Source organism: Trichomonascus vanleenenianus, assembly GCF_965637985.1.
Source record: "Trichomonascus vanleenenianus strain CLIB 3782 genome assembly, contig: TRVA0_044S, whole genome shotgun sequence".
NCBI classification, from domain to species: domain Eukaryota; kingdom Fungi; phylum Ascomycota; class Dipodascomycetes; order Dipodascales; family Trichomonascaceae; genus Blastobotrys; species Blastobotrys vanleenenianus.
In genome coordinates this window covers 38,167-55,244 of record NW_027481843.1, presented here as the reverse complement: position 1 = coordinate 55,244, position 17,078 = coordinate 38,167, and the positions used below count along the sequence as shown (strand labels likewise).

Below are 17,078 nucleotides of genomic sequence, written 5' to 3'. Positions count from 1 at the left end.
GGGGGCTCAGCCCCCCAATGGAATGCTCAAGTATAAGTACTAGTGTGATGAACCCAATGGAACGGTATATATATGGAAAGGAACTATACATAGCGACATTATAACAAATAACACCAAATAATAATAAGTTAAAGCGGGTCGTCTACTCGACAGTGACACTCTTGGCCAAGTTTCGAGGGAAGTCAACGTCAACACCCTTGTTGACCGCCAGCCAGTAGCTCATGAGCTGCAGGGGAATGACATTCAGCAGGCCCTGGAGACAGTCGACGGTGGTTGGCACCTTGAGCGTCTTGTACTTCTCAAACTGGGTGGCGTCGTCGTTGCAAATGACAATGGGCTGGCCCGATCGCGCGGCAACCTGCTCGACGGCGCTCATCACCTTCGGGAAGAGCGAGTCTCGCGTGGCCATGACAATGATGGGCAGGTCCTCGTCAACCAGCGCCAGCACACCGTGCTTGAGCTCGCCGGCCAACACACCCTCAGAATGCATGTAAGAGATCTCCTTAATCTTGAGGGCGCCCTCAAGAGCAGTGGCGTGCTGGTAGCCTCGTCCCAGCAGCAGCAGAGACTTCTGGCCCACCAGCGACTCGTCACAGAGCTTCTTGATCGAGTCGTTGAGCTCGAGAACAGTCTTAATCTGGCCCGAAATGTTACTGAGGCCCTGGATGATCTCAATTCGTCGCTGCTGCTTGGAAATGCGGTCGTCCGACAGGTTGAGCGCCATCATGACCAGTGCAATGTACTGCGAAGTGTACGCCTTGGTCGAGGCTACGCCAATCTCTGGACCGGCATTGATATGCACACCGCAGTGCGTCATTCGCGAAATGGTGGAACCAACGCTGTTGACGATACCCACCGTAAGAGCACCTCGCTCCAGGCAGTACTGCAGCGCCAGAATGGAGTCGGCGGTCTCGCCAGACTGCGAAACAAACACACAAGTGTCATCTCGGAACACGGGACTCCTTCGGTCAAGGAAGTCAGACGCCAGCTCAACAGCCACAGGAATCTCGGTCAGCTCCTCAAAAATGGATCGCACAGCGAGACACGAGTGGTACGAAGTGCCGCACGCAATCATAATGAGCCGTCTGCACCGCCGGATGGTGGTCAGGAAGGACCGCAGACCGCCGAGCTGGATGGTATTGTTCTCAAAGTCGACTCGGCCTCGCATAGTGTTGATGACCGACTCGGGCTGCTCAAAGATCTCCTTCTGCATGAAGTGGTCGTAGCTGCCCTTCATGATCTGTGCCAGCTCCATCTCCAGCGTCTGAATGTTTCGAATCGTCGAAGCGCCAGCCTCTCGTCGCGCTCGGTGGATGTGCAGCTCGCCATCGTAAATGTGCGCAATGTCGTCGTCCTCCATGAACAGCACCTTCTTGGTGTGCTCAATGACCGCCGATGGATCAGAGGCGAGGAAGAATTCGGCCGGCATTGGCACGCCTTCCTCAGACATGAAGGCTCGCGACTGCGAGTGTCGCAGGTCAGAGGCACCCACGCCGCCCGGTGGCTTGAGCCCAGAGTGGACACTGGTGGTGGGGCCGTTTGGCAGAATGTCGGCGTCCTCGACCATGTCGGGGAACTCTACGTCTACAAAGTCTACTTTAAGCTTCTTCTCCGTCTTGACGCCCACCAGCAGTGGCGAGCCCTTCTTGGTGGCCACCAGCTCGGATGGGTAGTGCACAGACTTGATGAGCAGACCGTACGCGCCCTCGAGCTCGTTAACAACCAGCTTGGCGAGCTCGTAGAACTCGAGGCTCTTGTTGTTGTCGTAAATGAACTTGACGAGCTTGGCAATGGCCTCCGTGTCAGTGTCAGACTCGAATCGGAAACCCTTGGACTCAAGTAGGGATCGAATCTCTCGGTAGTTGGTGATGATACCATTGTGCACAACGGTGAACTCGTTTCGCGGATCGGATCGCTGTGGGTGGCAGTTGATGGGCTTTGGCTCACCGTGGGTGGCCCATCGGGTGTGCGCAATACCGGCGTGGCACTCAAACACCGTCTCGGTGTCTGGGTTGGAGTCGTCAATGAGCTTTCGCAGGGCGGCGACCTTGCCAACCTGTCGGTAGATCTCAACCTCCTGAGGCTGGGTGCCGTCAATGGCGAGACCGGCGGAATCGTATCCACGGTACTCCTGGCGCTGGAGGCCCTCCAGCAGGAAATTGAAGATCTCCTTCTTGGTTCTCGGCACGAGATAGTTGATGTACCCGAAAATGCCACTACATTTTGTTAGTTTTTCTTCTCCATTGCTTCAATTGCTGAAAAGTCCTTCAAAAGTGCTTCAAAGTTCCTTAAACTCTTTCAATCTTAAGTGTGATTAAAAGTTTTTCAAAAAGTCCTTCAATTCCTGCAAAGCGATTCAAAGTCCTTTAAAGTACTTCAACAAAGGTCACGAAGGTTCATTAAAGATCTCGAAAGACCTTCAATTCCTTCAAAGTACTTCAAAGTACTTCAATTCCTCCAAAGTTCTTCAACGTTCTTCAAAGTTCTTTCAAACTCCATCAAAGATGATTGATTAAAGTCCTTCAAGGTTCATTAAAATTCACAAAAGTCCTTCAAAAGCCCTTCCAAATCATTCAAAGTCGTTGAAAATCATTGAAAGCTCGTTTAAAGTCCTTCATCAGGGTCCTTTAAAGACATTCAAAAATCGCCTCAAAGTTCGTAAAAGCCCTTCAAAATTCCTTCAAAGACCTTCGAAATTCCTTCAAAATTGCCAAAGTCCTTTTCAGTCCATTTCAAATATACATACCACATGTTTATAGTCAGGGGATGGTGATGAGAGGGAAAAAAGAGGACACGAGGATGTGCAGGGGTTTTTATAGTTTCACATTTTGTTTTGGTAAACACCCGCATCTCGCCCCTTCGCCAGGCCCCGAGCCGAAAACGACACTCTAAATTTGGCTACAGGAGGCTTATGAGAGGGGCTGATCTGGCCAATTAAAATGCCACTCTCGCGTAAATAAACATGTCGATCGCTTCGTCTCCCTTTTCGTTCATATCTACTCTATTTTGAAATGCACAGACCGTACGTATTACTGATGAGGGTCCAGATGAAGCGGCATGATCCCTAAAAATAGACCCCTTAAAAAACGGTCCCTCTATTTTTTCCGAAATATGCAATCGACTGCGTCATCATCAAATAAATAAATACAATTCGTTACGTATATGCGGTCTATTTTAGCTCGTGTGCCGTGCCAGGAAGCCCTTACCCCTGTCATCCCATAGACTATCGCCTCGTCCCAAGAGACACAGTGGAGTCAAATCCTTGGGTACTGGGGGGCGGTGGTCCGACCGCAGCTCGGTTCGCGGGGTGCTTGGTGAAGAGCTGTGATGGGAGAACGGCTGATAGCTGCCGCTGACGCTTCTAGCCTCGTAGTGGCTGGACCATTCATCAGAAAAATGCCGCGTACCACCGGCGTGGTGATGGTTGATCTTGTCGTAGCAGGACAAGATCTTGCGGCCGAGCCGTCCCCGGCCGGCGGGCTTATGCTCTCTGGGGATAGGGAAGAAGGGCTCTTCAAATTTAAAGTCCTTCTTGCGTGGCTTAGGCTTGGGTGACCCGTTGACAACCGCTAGCGGCTTGTCCTCAGTGTACCCGGGCAGCATAAACCGTGGCAGGCTGTCCTCTTGCTCATCATCAGCCACCTTCACAGCCACATCGCCATCTACTTTCGGTGGTTCACTGTGGCTGTGCCCTTTGGACTTGTTCTTAAAACTGCACTTGCGCGTGTAACTGTGGTACCCGCTGCCGTTGATAGTGGGACGGGGTGCGGCTTGTGCGCCGCACACCCCGAGGCCAATCGCACCGCTCGATGACTGCAGCTTCATCTCGGCAAGACGCGCATAACTCTGGGGAGCATAATTCTGTGGGGCCCCTGATGTTCCTGCAATCGATGAGCCTGTTAATAGTGTGCCATGCGGAGGCACTCGAGGTGGTATTCCAGCGTCCACAGAGTTGTGGTGCGGCTGTTGATGTAACGTGCGGCGCTGATGTGACATCGGCGGCGGAGCGTCGTATCGGCTCGCGTACTGGCGATAGTGCGTGCTACTGCTTCTGCTGACCGAAGCGTTGGTTGGAGAAGAGTCTGAAAAGTCAAATGAGTCGAGCTCTTCTTTTTCTTCGTCGGAGCATTTGAGCGAGCTGTTGGCAAACAGGCTCGAAATTCGTGGCAGAAGCTTCCTGGTCTCGCTCGCGTCAAGGGACTTGCTTCGCGTGCGCCTGATGCTTGAACTGTTGCTGATTGTTGCCTCTCCGCTGCTCATGGATCGCATGGAATTCTTTCGCGAATTGTTCTGTGAAGAGCTTCGTGATTTATTCCTTGATTCTCTCGCATTTTGAAGAAGGCGCTGGTTCGTCAGAGTCGCAGTAGACCCCGACAACATTTCCTCCTCCTCCTCCTCTTCACCATCATCACTGTCACCGCCCACGTCATTTAACGGCACATAGGCCACTTTGAACGACTCATTGAGCTTCCGGTTAACCCCATTCTTTGATTGGACGTTTTCCTCGTCGTCAAAAACAAAATCGGATATGCTTTTCCGGTGGTTTATGCGCTTCTTATTGTCCACGCCCAGCGACCGCTGAATGTCCACAGCCGACTTGCGCTTCTTAATAACCCTCAACGTCTTGCACGACTCCATTTCGGGCGAAGAAACCGAAGAAATCGAACTTGGCGGAGACCCCGCCGAGGTCAGCCCTGGAGAAAGGCTGTCTTCTGATTCCGACATTTCCACCGGAGGCGGTGTAATGGGTCGCGGATTGAAATTTTCTGGTCCAAATGAGAAGTCTCTTGTAGAAAAGTGGTTGTTCAGGGCAGGATAGATGGCTCCTCTGTTCTCCTTTACGAAAATACTGGTGGTTCTCGGAGGAATCGGTATCGAGTCCCGCTTTATCAGATACTCCTCGGCAAACACTAGATCTCGGGGTACTTTGCGATTCTGCGATGAATACCACGTAAATATGTCGCGATGGACGAACTTGCGCAGTATCAGACGGCCCTTGGCGTAACACGGCTGTTCAAACTGCGGTAACAGCTCCTCAACGCTTAATGGGTCCTCGTTGCTTAAATCCTTCTTCGCACTGGCAAGGATAGCGCTATTAATAACGGGGTCGACAAACACGAGCTCTCGGGGCGCAAGAGACATCATCACGTCACTGAACGCCCCGGCTGAGCTCTCATTGGCATGTGCCGGACCACTGCGCCTGCGTTCCTGGTGGACCTTCTTTACCCGCGCAGGTTTCTGACTCTGCGCAACCATAATAAATGCTAAAGTATCTGTTCACAAGAACCTGTGAATACAAAATACCACTGCAAGTGAGGGCAAAAAAAAAGATGTGGAAGGAAGAGAAAAAGAGGTCAATGTGTCTAAAAACTTTAATCTATAATATATATAAAATATACATGTTCCTCCTAAGCTTCTTTCGTCGATATTATCAGCCAGCCATGTCCAAAAGTTCCAAATTTATTCGAGTGGCTTGCTCGGTCAATCACTCTGTTTCGATGTCTCACCCGTGCATGCGGCTGGGCTGACATGTTCCACGTACTGTACACGCCTCTTACGCATGATGTATGCTTTCTAGGGCCTGTCGGGCACGTTCGCCGGCGCATAACCGCTTTTTCAAACTGCCTTTTGAGATATACCGTATATGACGGATGTAATATTGAACTATAAACCATGAGCACACCCGGTTCTATATATACAAGGCTGCCGGCGATCTCCCAAACCTGAGAGACACCAGTCTCATCTTTTTTTAGGTGACGTGGGCGGGTTTCGTAGGGTATGCTTGCGATCGCCGATTGAAAGACGTGGTTGGTACCTGACGATTACTGTTTACATTAGCGCGGCTGCCTAGTAATCCAATACACTACATGTCGCAATTATTAAAAAAATAGAGGAAGCATTGCATTTATGTCATTAGTGATGGTGTGATGGGCGATGATGATAGCTGGAGTAAAGTTGAGACATAGATCTCAAGAAAGGGCGTGCCTTATGTTGCAATGCGGCACATGTGTGCTTTACTTAAGTGGCACTACCGTAACCTCCACGAATTATACGAATGAAACATGATACACTGCATAGGCTTTCTGAGCAGCTCCAGGCCTTATAGAGGTTTCTATTAAATCCACTTGGTTTCAGTTGTTAACTTTGTTCGTATTGGTACGCTATTAGTTCTTCGTATTGGTACCTGTACTTCACATATCAAGTACAGTACCTAGTACCGGCGGTAGCTAACGGCGTTGAGTTGTTCGTTTTTTAGTACAGTTATCCAGTTACTTCTCTTTTTTTTTGTACTGTTTAATCAGTACCGATAACCGTTAATAACTACGTTGATTAAGTTAAGTTAAGTCAGGCGTAAGTTACTATGGCTGAGATATTCTGAAATATGCTTAAAAGTGATGATCAGAATTAGCCTTTTGCAACATTCTAACGCACTTCGGATATCGTACCGGCAAAATCTTAAACTACCGGAACTGTAGTGTATTTCAGCTTAATCCCCGGATGCTTTCAATGGAGCCTTTGCAGCATTGCTATCCCGATTACAGTAGCAGCTTGCAGGCATTGTGGGAATTCAATTCATCTGGACCTCATTCTTTACTGATACCAGTCGTACCAATGGTACCGGTACAATATTACTTGATTACCTATATTTTTCCCCATTGTATTCCGAATGCGTTAGAAACGTTTATTTGATATTACATTGACTGTAATGGGTCACTCGCAGAGCGGGCTGGCGGTGAGTCGCTGGAAGAGTTGGTTGGTGCAGACTGAGTATGCTCGTCTTGTAGTCTTCCAAGTGGAGCTTGATACTGATTGTTGAACTCATAATATGCCTCTCGCTGTCCCAAATTATCTTCAGCCTTGTTCTCCTATCATGCCCCGAATAATAATGTAATTCATGGCCGCTTTTCAGTCTCTTAGGAGTGGGCTCTGCAGATGTTAATTCCTCATCAGGAGAGTGATAGCGGATTTATTTCGACATTACTGATAAAAATATAGGACGTACGTTTTACCACTTTGAATTGGAAGGGTCTGGTTACCGCCGCAGGCCCCGCGGCGGAGGTAAAACTCTGGCTGCATGCATCCTCACGTGACAGTGCCGCACAGACCACACGGGCTTCTATTTATGGTTCTTCCGAAACCCGCCTTCGGATGTATACGGCCGCCCGGGGTTGCGCCCACTCCTACTAGGCCCACCAAAATGCACACTTGCCTACAAAGCTAGCTGCCACAAAAAAAAAAAAAGTGGCCTGAGCAAGAGATGGCATCAATACAAACCGAGAATTTGTCCCTCTTAGAGCCATCTACGTCATGCCAGTGGGGCCATTTTTACCCCACACAGTGAAATTTAGCCATGTCGCAGATCGCAAGGAAAGTCTGGGGTAAAGTGGGGCTGAGGGGCGTGCGCATGCAGCTTATGGTTGCCTTCGGCCCCCACCTCGAGGCATCCCTTAAAATTAAGCGAGAAAAATAGCCTTCTTTTTTTCTTGCCTTTTTTCTTCATCCGGGGAAACTTGTTTACTGAAATTTCGAAACTTGTTTACCGAAGTTCTTGTGTATATCTCAACCGAAGAAGCTTTTTTTATTAATACTGAGATGCTTGATCGCCTGCCGCCCGAACTAGTGGGGCTCGTTTTGGAAAATGCTCGCTATGATATTGCCGCTGTAGGAGAGACCAACCGGTACCTCAGAGAGGCGGCTTCGTACGATGCGCTGTGGGATTCCGTCGTGGAGTATCAGCTGGGGCGCATCCAGGCCCGACGTGAAGATTTTGCATCGCCGGTCCGTCGGGAAATATTCTATGAGCTCAAGCGGACGACGGGCCATGTAAAGCGGCTTTTGGCGGAGTGCTCCTCTAATAACAGGGTAGACCGAGCCAGGGACATCCTCCGCTATGGCATCCTGGCACGTGATCATCTGTTCAACGTTGTCTACCCGACTACGACCAGCGAAGCTGTGTTGGGCGGAGATGAAGGGCGGGTCATATGCGCTGAGAAACTTTTAGGGCTTGTCCGGGTCCAGCAAACACTCTGCAACCTCAGGGAAGCTGATAGGACTGCGCTGGACTTTTTTGTTGCATTCGATGGGTTCCATGAGTCCCATGTGCTGAATCCAACCAAGCATCAGCTGCTGGGTGAAGTCGATAAGGTGCTAAGCCAGTTGGAGGGAATCACAAACTGCACAGAAAACGTGCGTAGGATTCGCCCGACGGCCGTGGGACTGGCCCGAGCGCTGTTCTCTGGCCAGTTCGCTAAGTTTAGAACCCCCCAAACCACGGGCCGTTTTTTGACCGACTTTTTGGACTATAACATGCCGTGCAACGACGCGGTTAACATTTGCATTTACACATACGCCGCGTCCCAGTACGGCCTCAGGGTCTCGCCTGTCATGCTGACGCAGAATGGGCGGTACATTGACTCGAACTTTGCTAGAGTGGAGGACCCGACTCTAGACGACGGATATTTCTTTATCAACGTGATGAACCAGATGATTATCAGTGGGAGAGACCTCGCAGAGATGCTCACCGTCCAACGGACGATTAACGTTATCCCGGGAGAGCCAAGCCTGAGGCACGTTGTCAAGTCTGCCCTGTCTCCGCGACAGAAGGCGCCCCAGTACAAGTGCTATGCCGATTATCTAATGACTGCATATGCCCATTTGGCGACTCTCGTTTTGCTGTGTGACCCGACTGACGAGGAATTCAATGATCTTGCATCTTCGCTCCGGCCAAAGAACGGTGCTTATGAGCCTCTGTGTCGACGCGATATTGAGGCAGCCGTTGAAGAGAACCGGATTCCTGATTTTATAATGACTGAGATGATGACCACGACTAATTAGCCTGATGAACCGGCCTGACCGCCAGTCTGATGACTTGCCTTAATATAATGTAATTTAATCTTCGACTTGACAACAGCTCATGCTTCAACAAATCGTGCTTCACGAATTTCATGGAGCAGGGAAGGTGCTTTTGAACTTGGGAATGTCGATTAGATCCCAGGTGTGTTCAAAGACAATCGAGGACTGGTCGTCGAATTCAGTAGCGAGATAATCACTAATAGACCACCCATGGCACTGAATGCTACCAGAAGTAAGACACAGCCTTTGGAGCTTGGGGCAGGCCCCTAAAAAGCGCCAGACCACAGTTACCATATCCTTTTTACTGAAGCAAGCCATGTCCAGAAAAAGCGCTTCTAACCCAGCGCAGTATGATGGTAGTTCAAGGAGATACTCAAGGATGTTGGGATCGTTATCGGTATCTGAGCGGGCAAGGTTTTCAGGATAATACTCCAAATAGAGACACTTTACCTGGGACGGCAGCTGTTGCTGAAGGATAAGGGCCACTGACTTGAATGGCATGTCTGCGAGCTTCAATAAACAAATGTCGGGGTTGGTCTGCAGTAATGCGACCGCGTTTGCGATAAACTGGTCTGAGGGCTCTTGGAGAGGGCATAGGGCGACGTGACGTAGGCTTCCAAACTTGGACTGGTCCAACATCGATCCGTTTTCAGTGGTCAGGTTCAGCACTCTTATGCTAGATCCATTGGCGAAAGTACACAGCTGCTCATCTTCCGAGTCAATGTCGTCTATTCTCAGCGCGGTAACCGAAGGAGGCAACCAGTTGACATTTTTGGAGTTGACAATAGTCGTTGACTCCAACGATAGTGTCGACAAGGAACTGCTTTGTGACAAGAACTTTGCGAGAATCTCAGCTTCTATCTGGAAATAGGAGCTCAGGTGGAATGACAGCTCGAAGCGACGGATGCCGCTGGGCAGACATTTGCCGCGGAAGAGGCTGACGAGCTGCAAATAGTTGTCAATCTCTGAGATGTACAGGACTAGCGCCGTGACGTTGCGCATAGCTAGTTTTGGGGAGACCGGCCTGAACAAGTCAAGCCCCACCGTTTTTCGCACGTTGCTGAATTGCTGGATCATAGTGTTGATAAGAGGATACGTCATGCTTTCGGGCAAGTAGTCGTCGCTGCTTTGCACTTCGAGGGCCTCCAAATTCGTCAGCTTGGACGGTAGAACGTTTTCTAGCAGCAGGCGTTCCAGCACAGCATCAGAGACCTGGTCTATTGCGACGTCTGATAGTTGATAATGGTATTTTACAGTGGGCGGTGGACCGTAAAACGGGCGAATTACGAATAAGTACCGCACATGTTTGACAATATTGTCGAGATCACCGCGGGCCAGGGCTTTGCAAAAGGCACGCAGCGAGCTGCGCTTGGTCTTGTGATTTACCCATTTGTTTTCTCTCAGGAACGAGTTCGCGACCAGCCGGCGCCTAGGATTGCTCAGTCGTCTGTACGCGAACGTGAAAACGGGGGGGCCGTCGTTTGGATCGAGTACTGGCCTATATCTGGACCCTGATGCTAAATAGACCATTGATTTAGGTTGAATGCTCAGATCAGCCCACAGATGGGGATAAAGGAGATGCTTGAAGCATCTACAGGTAAGCGCGAGATCATATAACTGGCTAGGAGAGACGTGTTCAATTATTAATAACAGGATTTCTGCCGGCAGATCAGTAACGAGCATGGTCCTGAAAATTTTCGCCTGTCCAACTAGCTGTACCACTAGACCTGGTATATGCAAGGGTATTTATTACCCCCGAAAGCTGCGCAAAGTGACTTCCTACTTGAGGAAGAGAGATGCAATGCAGCTAATGAGAGGAGAGCTAGACTTTAGAAGGAAGAGAGAGATCCTCATTTCGCAACAGGCACCTAAACCACACTTCTGACTGCCTACCAAAGCTCCTGGCACTGCTTCGATGACAGACTTCTTTTGCAGATGGAGGATTTTCAAATGAGCGGTGAAAAGAACCAGCGCTATTCCGCGACTCTGCAGGTGGACCAAAGTAGCACCGCCTATGTCATATGCATTACAAACATGTTTTACTACAATTATATAGTAATGACGTCAGATTTCACAAATTCTGACTTTTCTCCACAATCCATTTTATCTCTAGCGATGACATTAGCCATTTTCACAACTCTTAAAGCAGCTGGACTGAATAAGTGTGCATCGTACGATCTGCACCGCCGTTGACAGATGACGCGGCTGGCCCAACCCACCCCACCCGGAATTACAGGCGAAACACTGCCTTCCGCTCGCACTCCGAGTCAACGGGTAAAACACCATGTACGGGCTTTATTATGAAATCCTGGGCATTTATTTGTCAACCGGATATTTACTGGTTATTTTTCCGTACTATAATTTTGGTCAATTCCCATATATACGGGGGTATCAGATAGGTATATAGTACAGTAGTACCTGGTGAATAGCCAGTCGAAAGCAGTGCTTTATTACCAGCTACAGTAGTAATGGTCTGGCTCTGAGTACATTCACGACCTAGTCCTCGTCTCTGGAACAAAGGAACCATTATAACGAAATATGATTCCATCCCTGGCAGACTCCTTCATAGGTACATTGAAATGCACCCTTTCAAGCAATTTTTGACAAATTTCAACAATTTTCAACGAATTTTGGATTATTGGGCTGCTCAGAAGTCGGAAAGAATGACCAAGTCAAGCTGGAACAATTCCACATTAAGCTACACCTTAGGCAAGTTAGTTTAAAGCTAATAGAGACCTGAGAACTGATTACTTAAAAAGCTAACGTTTAGCTGAAAAAAAAAAAAACAAGGTTAACACTTAGAGAACTGGCTACTTAACTCCGTCGTAATAGAAAATTAGCAGTTACCTACCGAGGCCCTTAGAAGATAGGTTACTACGTAACACCGGAATTCACGTATTGGAGGCATAGATCTTCAAGATCTGGTTGCATAATACTACCCTGTAATAGAGAATTAGAGGAGAGATTAACACCATTAAGTAGCATGGTAAGAGACTACTAAAAGCTATCCCTTAGAGAATTAGGCCATTTAATTTGAATAAGAAAATAGCAGCTAGACGTTGAAGGACATGTTGTACAAAGGTAGCTGATAATATTGGTTTAAGTGTCAGACGCTTCACGCTTAAAGACTCCTCCTTCGAGAGGCACACATGACCAGTCGACGCTCCTAAAAGAAGGGCTAAAGAGGACCCAATTCTTTTAGAGGGCCACCGCTCTACAGCGGAGAAGGCCATTTCGGTTGAAACGGTTATTGCAGAAAGAAGATCATACCGGTATTACCCGGAATATATACGTATTGTAGCGGAGTTTCTTCTGGCATCGGCATCACCAAAGACTGCAACAGATTACTACAGTACTAGTAAAACAGTGTTATTCGGTATGCCAAAGGCGCAAATGAAAGCACAGCTGCTTAACTCCGTTGCCTAAAATGCCATCATTGCCAATGATAGTGTTGCATTCAAGGAATCGTTAACATGCAATGTGGTGTGGTCAAAGGGGTCAACCAGGCTGCATCCAGGGAGTGCAACACCACGCTGCTCGTTTTGCAGCTGGCAAGGTGTTTGGCGCTAAAGACTGAGCCGGCTCGTTCAATTTCGTACGACACGCGCTCTAATCGGCGTTCTCTAGTTTCGTTGGTTCCATGTGAAGGGGGCCCAATCCTTTGTAAATGGTTAGAAATAGCCCGTCGCATTCTCGCCCAATGCGCTCTCTGCAAAGACCCCTCCTCTAGGAGGTAAGCGACACACTTGACCGCCCATCGCTCCATGTCACGAAAGAAGGATTGGAAAGAATAACTTAGTCCAATTCCTGAAAGAGGGCTACTGCAGCCTCTAGCGAGCATCACCAACCCCACAGTTAAACAGACCATTTTCTCTTTCATAGGCTGAAATGCCGAAAACCTGTCTAGTCAGCCATATTCTTGAAATATCGTTCCGTTCTTCCCAAAGCTCATTGATGCGTGTACCAGTGGATCATGTTGCCGGATGCACCAGATTTCGGGGAGGTAACCAATGGGTCAAGAACTGGCTCAATTGGCCCCCTGAAACTGTTCAAATCATATCTTTAGTTCAAATTCATTTTGATTAGACTCTGGACTTAATCTTGATTTTTTTTTTTAATCTCCCTTGTAGAACTGTTTTCTAGACCCTAGGGGGTACACCAACACCCAAGGCGCACTGCGCCTTGCAACTGTGGGACCCAATTAATATTGAAATTGAAAACGGTTTCTTATGGAAGATTGTATTTTTTGTATTTTAAAATGGAACCTTTTGGTATCGGGGTCACATAAGATGCTAATAGATCGTAATTATTATGGTATACCGGGTAGTTAATGTTGACCTGAGCGCATGTCAAGGTATGGCCCCTACTACCATTGGTACAGGGTCACTATTCAATTGCGGGAGATAAAAAGTCCTAAAATAACAGAACTTTTATGCTGCAGTATCGCAAGTCAGTCTCTTTTTGTTTGAACCTGATAAGATAAAAAAACATGATGGTGCATAATTTAAATGCAAAGAGTTACCGTTAAACAAACAATAGCGGTACAGTACCAACAGGTAATACTTGAACTAATAGAAAAAAAGCGACCAGCTATACATTTATTGATGCAATTGATCAGTTCTCACAATTCTATCTATCAATAATTATTTCACAATTGCCGGTATTCCATAGATAACGGGAAGCATAATGTGCCGCTATTCCATAGATATTCTAGCAACAAAGAACGACTACAATACGAAGCAAAGTCTACTGTTCCGTCCTTATAATCTCTTAGCCATGATAAGCCAATTGCAGCTCTACTAACGAATATATAAACAGTTCCTAATCGACCACCGTACTCTATCATTTACCATTGTTTTAAGATCCAACCGATTGCTTCGCGTCAAACGCGACCAGTCCTCCGCGAAGCGGAGCTACGGGGCCTGGGGCTGGCCCCAGGAAACCAGACTACAACTATACTAACCAGAAACTACGCGACGAACAGAGAAATGGCGGTGGTGGAAGACCACGGAAGGTTGGGTTCTGCGCCGGAGTGGTGGGAGGTGGTGGAAAAAACATCACCAAATTCCAGCGCCCCTCGACAGCTTCAGTTTTGATCCCTCGAGAGCGATAGAAAAGCACAAAAATGCAGGCTCCAGTAGTGGTTATGAGTAAGTCAACAGCACGGATATCTCTATCGAACTATACTAACAAGTTTAGACGCCGGATCTGAGCGGCAGACCGGCCGGAAAGCGCAGGTGTCCAATATCACCGCTGCCAAGGCGTAAGTAGCTCCCTCGCTCTTTGATCAAATTCAAGATGGCTAACGCGAAGATATATAGAGTGGCGGACATTGTCAGAACATGTTTGGGTCCCAAGGCGATGCTCAAGATGCTTCTTGATCCAGTGGGAGGCATTGTGCTGACGAACGACGGTCACGCCATCCTGCGAGAGATTGAAGTCACGCACCCAGCGGCCAAGTCAATGATCGAGCTGAGTCGGACCCAGGACGAGGAAGTGGGCGACGGTACCACCACGGTCATCATTCTTGCGGGCGAGATCCTGGCCCAGACATACCCCTACGTAGAGAAGAACATTCACCCGGTGGTCATCATCAAGGCGCTCAAGGACGCCATGGAGGACGCGCTGGCCATCATTCACGAGGTATCGCGGCCCATTGACGTGGACAATGATGAGGCTATGACTAAGCTCATCTCGGCGTCGATCGGCACCAAATACGTGGCGCGGTGGTCGCAGCTCATGTGCCGACTAGCCCTGACAGCTGTGCGAACGGTGACGCGAGAGAACGGCCCCAACGGGCAGAAGGAGATTGATATCAAGCGGTACGCGCGAATTGAGAAGGTTCCTGGTGGCGAGATTGAGGATTCGCGGGTTTTGGACGGCGTTATGCTCAATAAGGACATTACCCACCCCAAGATGCGTCGGCGAATTGAGAAGCCACGGGTCTTGTTGCTCGACTGTCCGCTTGAGTACAAGAAGGGCGAGTCCCAGACCAACGTAGAGATCACCAAGGAGTCCGACTGGAACCGGGTGCTGCAAATTGAGGAGGAGCAGGTTCGAACCATGTGCGAGGCCATTGTTGCTCACAAGCCTGATCTCGTCATCACTGAGAAGGGCGTTTCCGATCTGGCCCAGCACTACCTTCTTAAGGCCAACATCACGGCACTGAGACGAGTGCGAAAGACCGACAACAACCGAATTGCTCGAGCCACTGGCGCCACTATTGTCAACCGAGTTGAAGATATCCGGGAGTCTGATATTGGCACCAAGTGCGGTCTGTTCAACATTGAGCTCATTGGCGATGAGTACTTCACTTTCCTCACCGAGTGTGAGGATCCGGGCGCCTGTACGATTCTGCTGCGGGGTCCGTCCAAGGATATCCTCAACGAAATCGAGCGAAACCTCCATGACGCTATGGCAGTTGCGCGGAACGTAGTTTTCGAGCCCCGGCTCTCTCCAGGTGGTGGTGCTACCGAGATGGCTATCTCCGTTAAGCTTGCTGAGAGGGCCAAGCAGGTCGAGGGTGTGGCCCAGTGGCCATACAAGGCGGTTGCTGACGCCATGGAGGTCATCCCGCGAACGCTGGTGCAGAACTGTGGTGGCAATGCCGTGCGAGTCCTTACCCAGCTGCGAGCCAAGCATGCCGAGGGCCTGCACACCTATGGTATTGACGGTGAGAACGGCAAGGTGGTTGATATGAACGAGTACGGGGTGTGGGAGCCAGAGGCCATCAAGCTCCAGTCCATCAAGACGGCCATTGAGAGTGCATGCCTCTTGCTGAGGGTCGATGATATCGTGTCTGGCGTCCGAAAGCAGAACTCGCAAGAACAGGGCCCAGCCGGCAATTAATCTGTATAAAAAGCATTTATTTCTTCCGCCCTTTACCAAGCATCGTAGTGATATTTCGAGGGCCAGCCCTCGAGCTCCCGTAGCCGGGGGGCTCTGCCCCCAGACCCCCTAGAGACTGCTCTAAACTCCGCGGAGCGGAGCCCCAGGGGGGTTTGGGGGGACTGGTCCCCCCATGGACACTCTATAGCTTCAATTGACTTGGCCCAAACCCCCCGTAACCCCTCTTCGCGGAGGTCTTCCTACAAGCTGTATTGAATCACAAGAGTAGTGGTTAGTTCATAGCGTTTATTACAAATTATAAATAAATAATGCATTGGGCTTCCTTAGTCGCTTGTATATGCCGAAATGCCATAACTATCGTAGCGAATTTTCCACAATTGATAGCAAAGCCCGTCTATTCGGTAGTCCCGTAGCGCATATAGGCTAATCCTCGTCCTCACGAACTTCAGGAATAGGCTCCTCACTCAGGTACTTCGTCGAAAGGTCAATGATCGCGTTAAGCTGGTCTTCACTAAACCGCTGGTCGCACTCCTCGACAATATTAAACAGAATTGGCAGCGAGTTTGGAGCACTGTTAATGATCTGGAGCCGCTCGGCCCTTTCCAACTCAATCTCGTTGGCCTTAAGTTCCTTCATAAATGCAGTAATGTTCTCAGCAGTCTGAGGAGCGCTTGTCGACCCGGCGGGGCGCTCAGCCATGTAGGAAATGGTATCAGAGAGGATCCGCTCGAGGTTGTGGGATGGCATCTCTTTGAACCTTCGCTGAGACTTGTACCGGGCGTGAGTCTCCTTCACATGCTCGAGAACCTCGAAGTTCGTCAGAAGTTTATCTCTCGCCGCCTCTACCTTCATCGCTTATTTATATCTTGTATACGATAATTCGTTATCAGATGAGATTGTGCCTTGGGACGTTAATTTTTCAAGCCGCACATGATGCGGCACACATATACCCATGTTTGTGGGTACAATTACAGCTGCAATATAAGGATTGAAAGTTAATAGAAATGGTTATAGGATAAATAACTGCGTAGATAATCCTCTATGAACATATTATCTATGATGCGATTGCCATTGGTATCATGGTACAGTTGGCCTAAAGGTAATATGGATGGTACAAAAGGCAGTCACTTACAGGACTGAGAAATACAGTAGCTGGAACATGCTAGAGTGGAACATAACAGCATGAGTTTGAGATCCCCAAAGAAATTGTATCACGTGATTGAAGATTGGGGGTGAGTGGTGCGTGCGCGGGAAGAGTGGCCCCCCTGACAACCGGGTAAACTAGCCAGTAATACCGGCCCGGTTTGGCTGGGAGGAATGGGCTCCAGCCTAGCGACGGCCCAGTCTGCCAAACCCAACGCAAAAAATTTCAAAAG

The 17,078-nt window shown here is 49.0% G+C and overlaps 7 protein-coding genes across 7 annotated transcripts; 2 read left to right on the top strand and 5 right to left on the bottom strand.

Annotated features, from left to right (window-relative positions):
• Positions 1 to 142: 142 nt before the first annotated feature.
• Positions 143 to 2,751, bottom strand: GFA1 (glutamine--fructose-6-phosphate transaminase (isomerizing) GFA1; the record flags this gene model as incomplete). The annotated part of the gene is made up of 2 exons (XM_076686805.1): positions 143 to 2,216; positions 2,747 to 2,751. The coding sequence occupies 2 exons, from the start codon at positions 2,749 to 2,751 to the stop codon at positions 143 to 145; spliced, it is 2,079 nt and encodes a 692-aa protein (XP_076538963.1).
• Positions 2,752 to 3,174: 423 nt separating this feature from the next.
• Positions 3,175 to 5,256, bottom strand: TRVA0_044S00760 (uncharacterized protein; the record flags this gene model as incomplete). Its single annotated transcript, XM_076686804.1, has 1 exon — positions 3,175 to 5,256. One exon carries the CDS (start codon positions 5,254 to 5,256, stop codon positions 3,175 to 3,177), a length of 2,082 nt encoding a protein of 693 aa, XP_076538962.1.
• A 2,337-nt stretch (positions 5,257 to 7,593) lies between these two features.
• TRVA0_044S00738 (uncharacterized protein) lies at positions 7,594 to 8,835 on the top strand (the record flags this gene model as incomplete). The annotated part of the gene is made up of 1 exon (XM_076686803.1): positions 7,594 to 8,835. One exon carries the CDS (start codon positions 7,594 to 7,596, stop codon positions 8,833 to 8,835), a length of 1,242 nt encoding a protein of 413 aa, XP_076538961.1.
• A 108-nt stretch (positions 8,836 to 8,943) lies between these two features.
• On the bottom strand, positions 8,944 to 10,536 carry TRVA0_044S00716 (F-box protein; the record flags this gene model as incomplete). The annotated part of the gene is made up of 1 exon (XM_076686802.1): positions 8,944 to 10,536. The coding sequence occupies one exon, from the start codon at positions 10,534 to 10,536 to the stop codon at positions 8,944 to 8,946; it is 1,593 nt and encodes a 530-aa protein (XP_076538960.1).
• A 1,774-nt stretch (positions 10,537 to 12,310) lies between these two features.
• TRVA0_044S00694 (uncharacterized protein) lies at positions 12,311 to 12,733 on the bottom strand (the record flags this gene model as incomplete). Its single annotated transcript, XM_076686801.1, has 1 exon — positions 12,311 to 12,733. One exon carries the CDS (start codon positions 12,731 to 12,733, stop codon positions 12,311 to 12,313), a length of 423 nt encoding a protein of 140 aa, XP_076538959.1.
• Positions 12,734 to 13,978: 1,245 nt separating this feature from the next.
• CCT3 (chaperonin-containing T-complex subunit CCT3) lies at positions 13,979 to 15,702 on the top strand (the record flags this gene model as incomplete). Its single annotated transcript, XM_076686800.1, has 3 exons — positions 13,979 to 14,003; positions 14,053 to 14,116; positions 14,175 to 15,702. The coding sequence occupies 3 exons, from the start codon at positions 13,979 to 13,981 to the stop codon at positions 15,700 to 15,702; spliced, it is 1,617 nt and encodes a 538-aa protein (XP_076538958.1).
• A 423-nt stretch (positions 15,703 to 16,125) lies between these two features.
• RPC17 (DNA-directed RNA polymerase III subunit RPC17) lies at positions 16,126 to 16,554 on the bottom strand (the record flags this gene model as incomplete). Its single annotated transcript, XM_076686799.1, has 1 exon — positions 16,126 to 16,554. One exon carries the CDS (start codon positions 16,552 to 16,554, stop codon positions 16,126 to 16,128), a length of 429 nt encoding a protein of 142 aa, XP_076538957.1.
• Between the last annotated feature and the right edge of the window lie 524 nt (positions 16,555 to 17,078).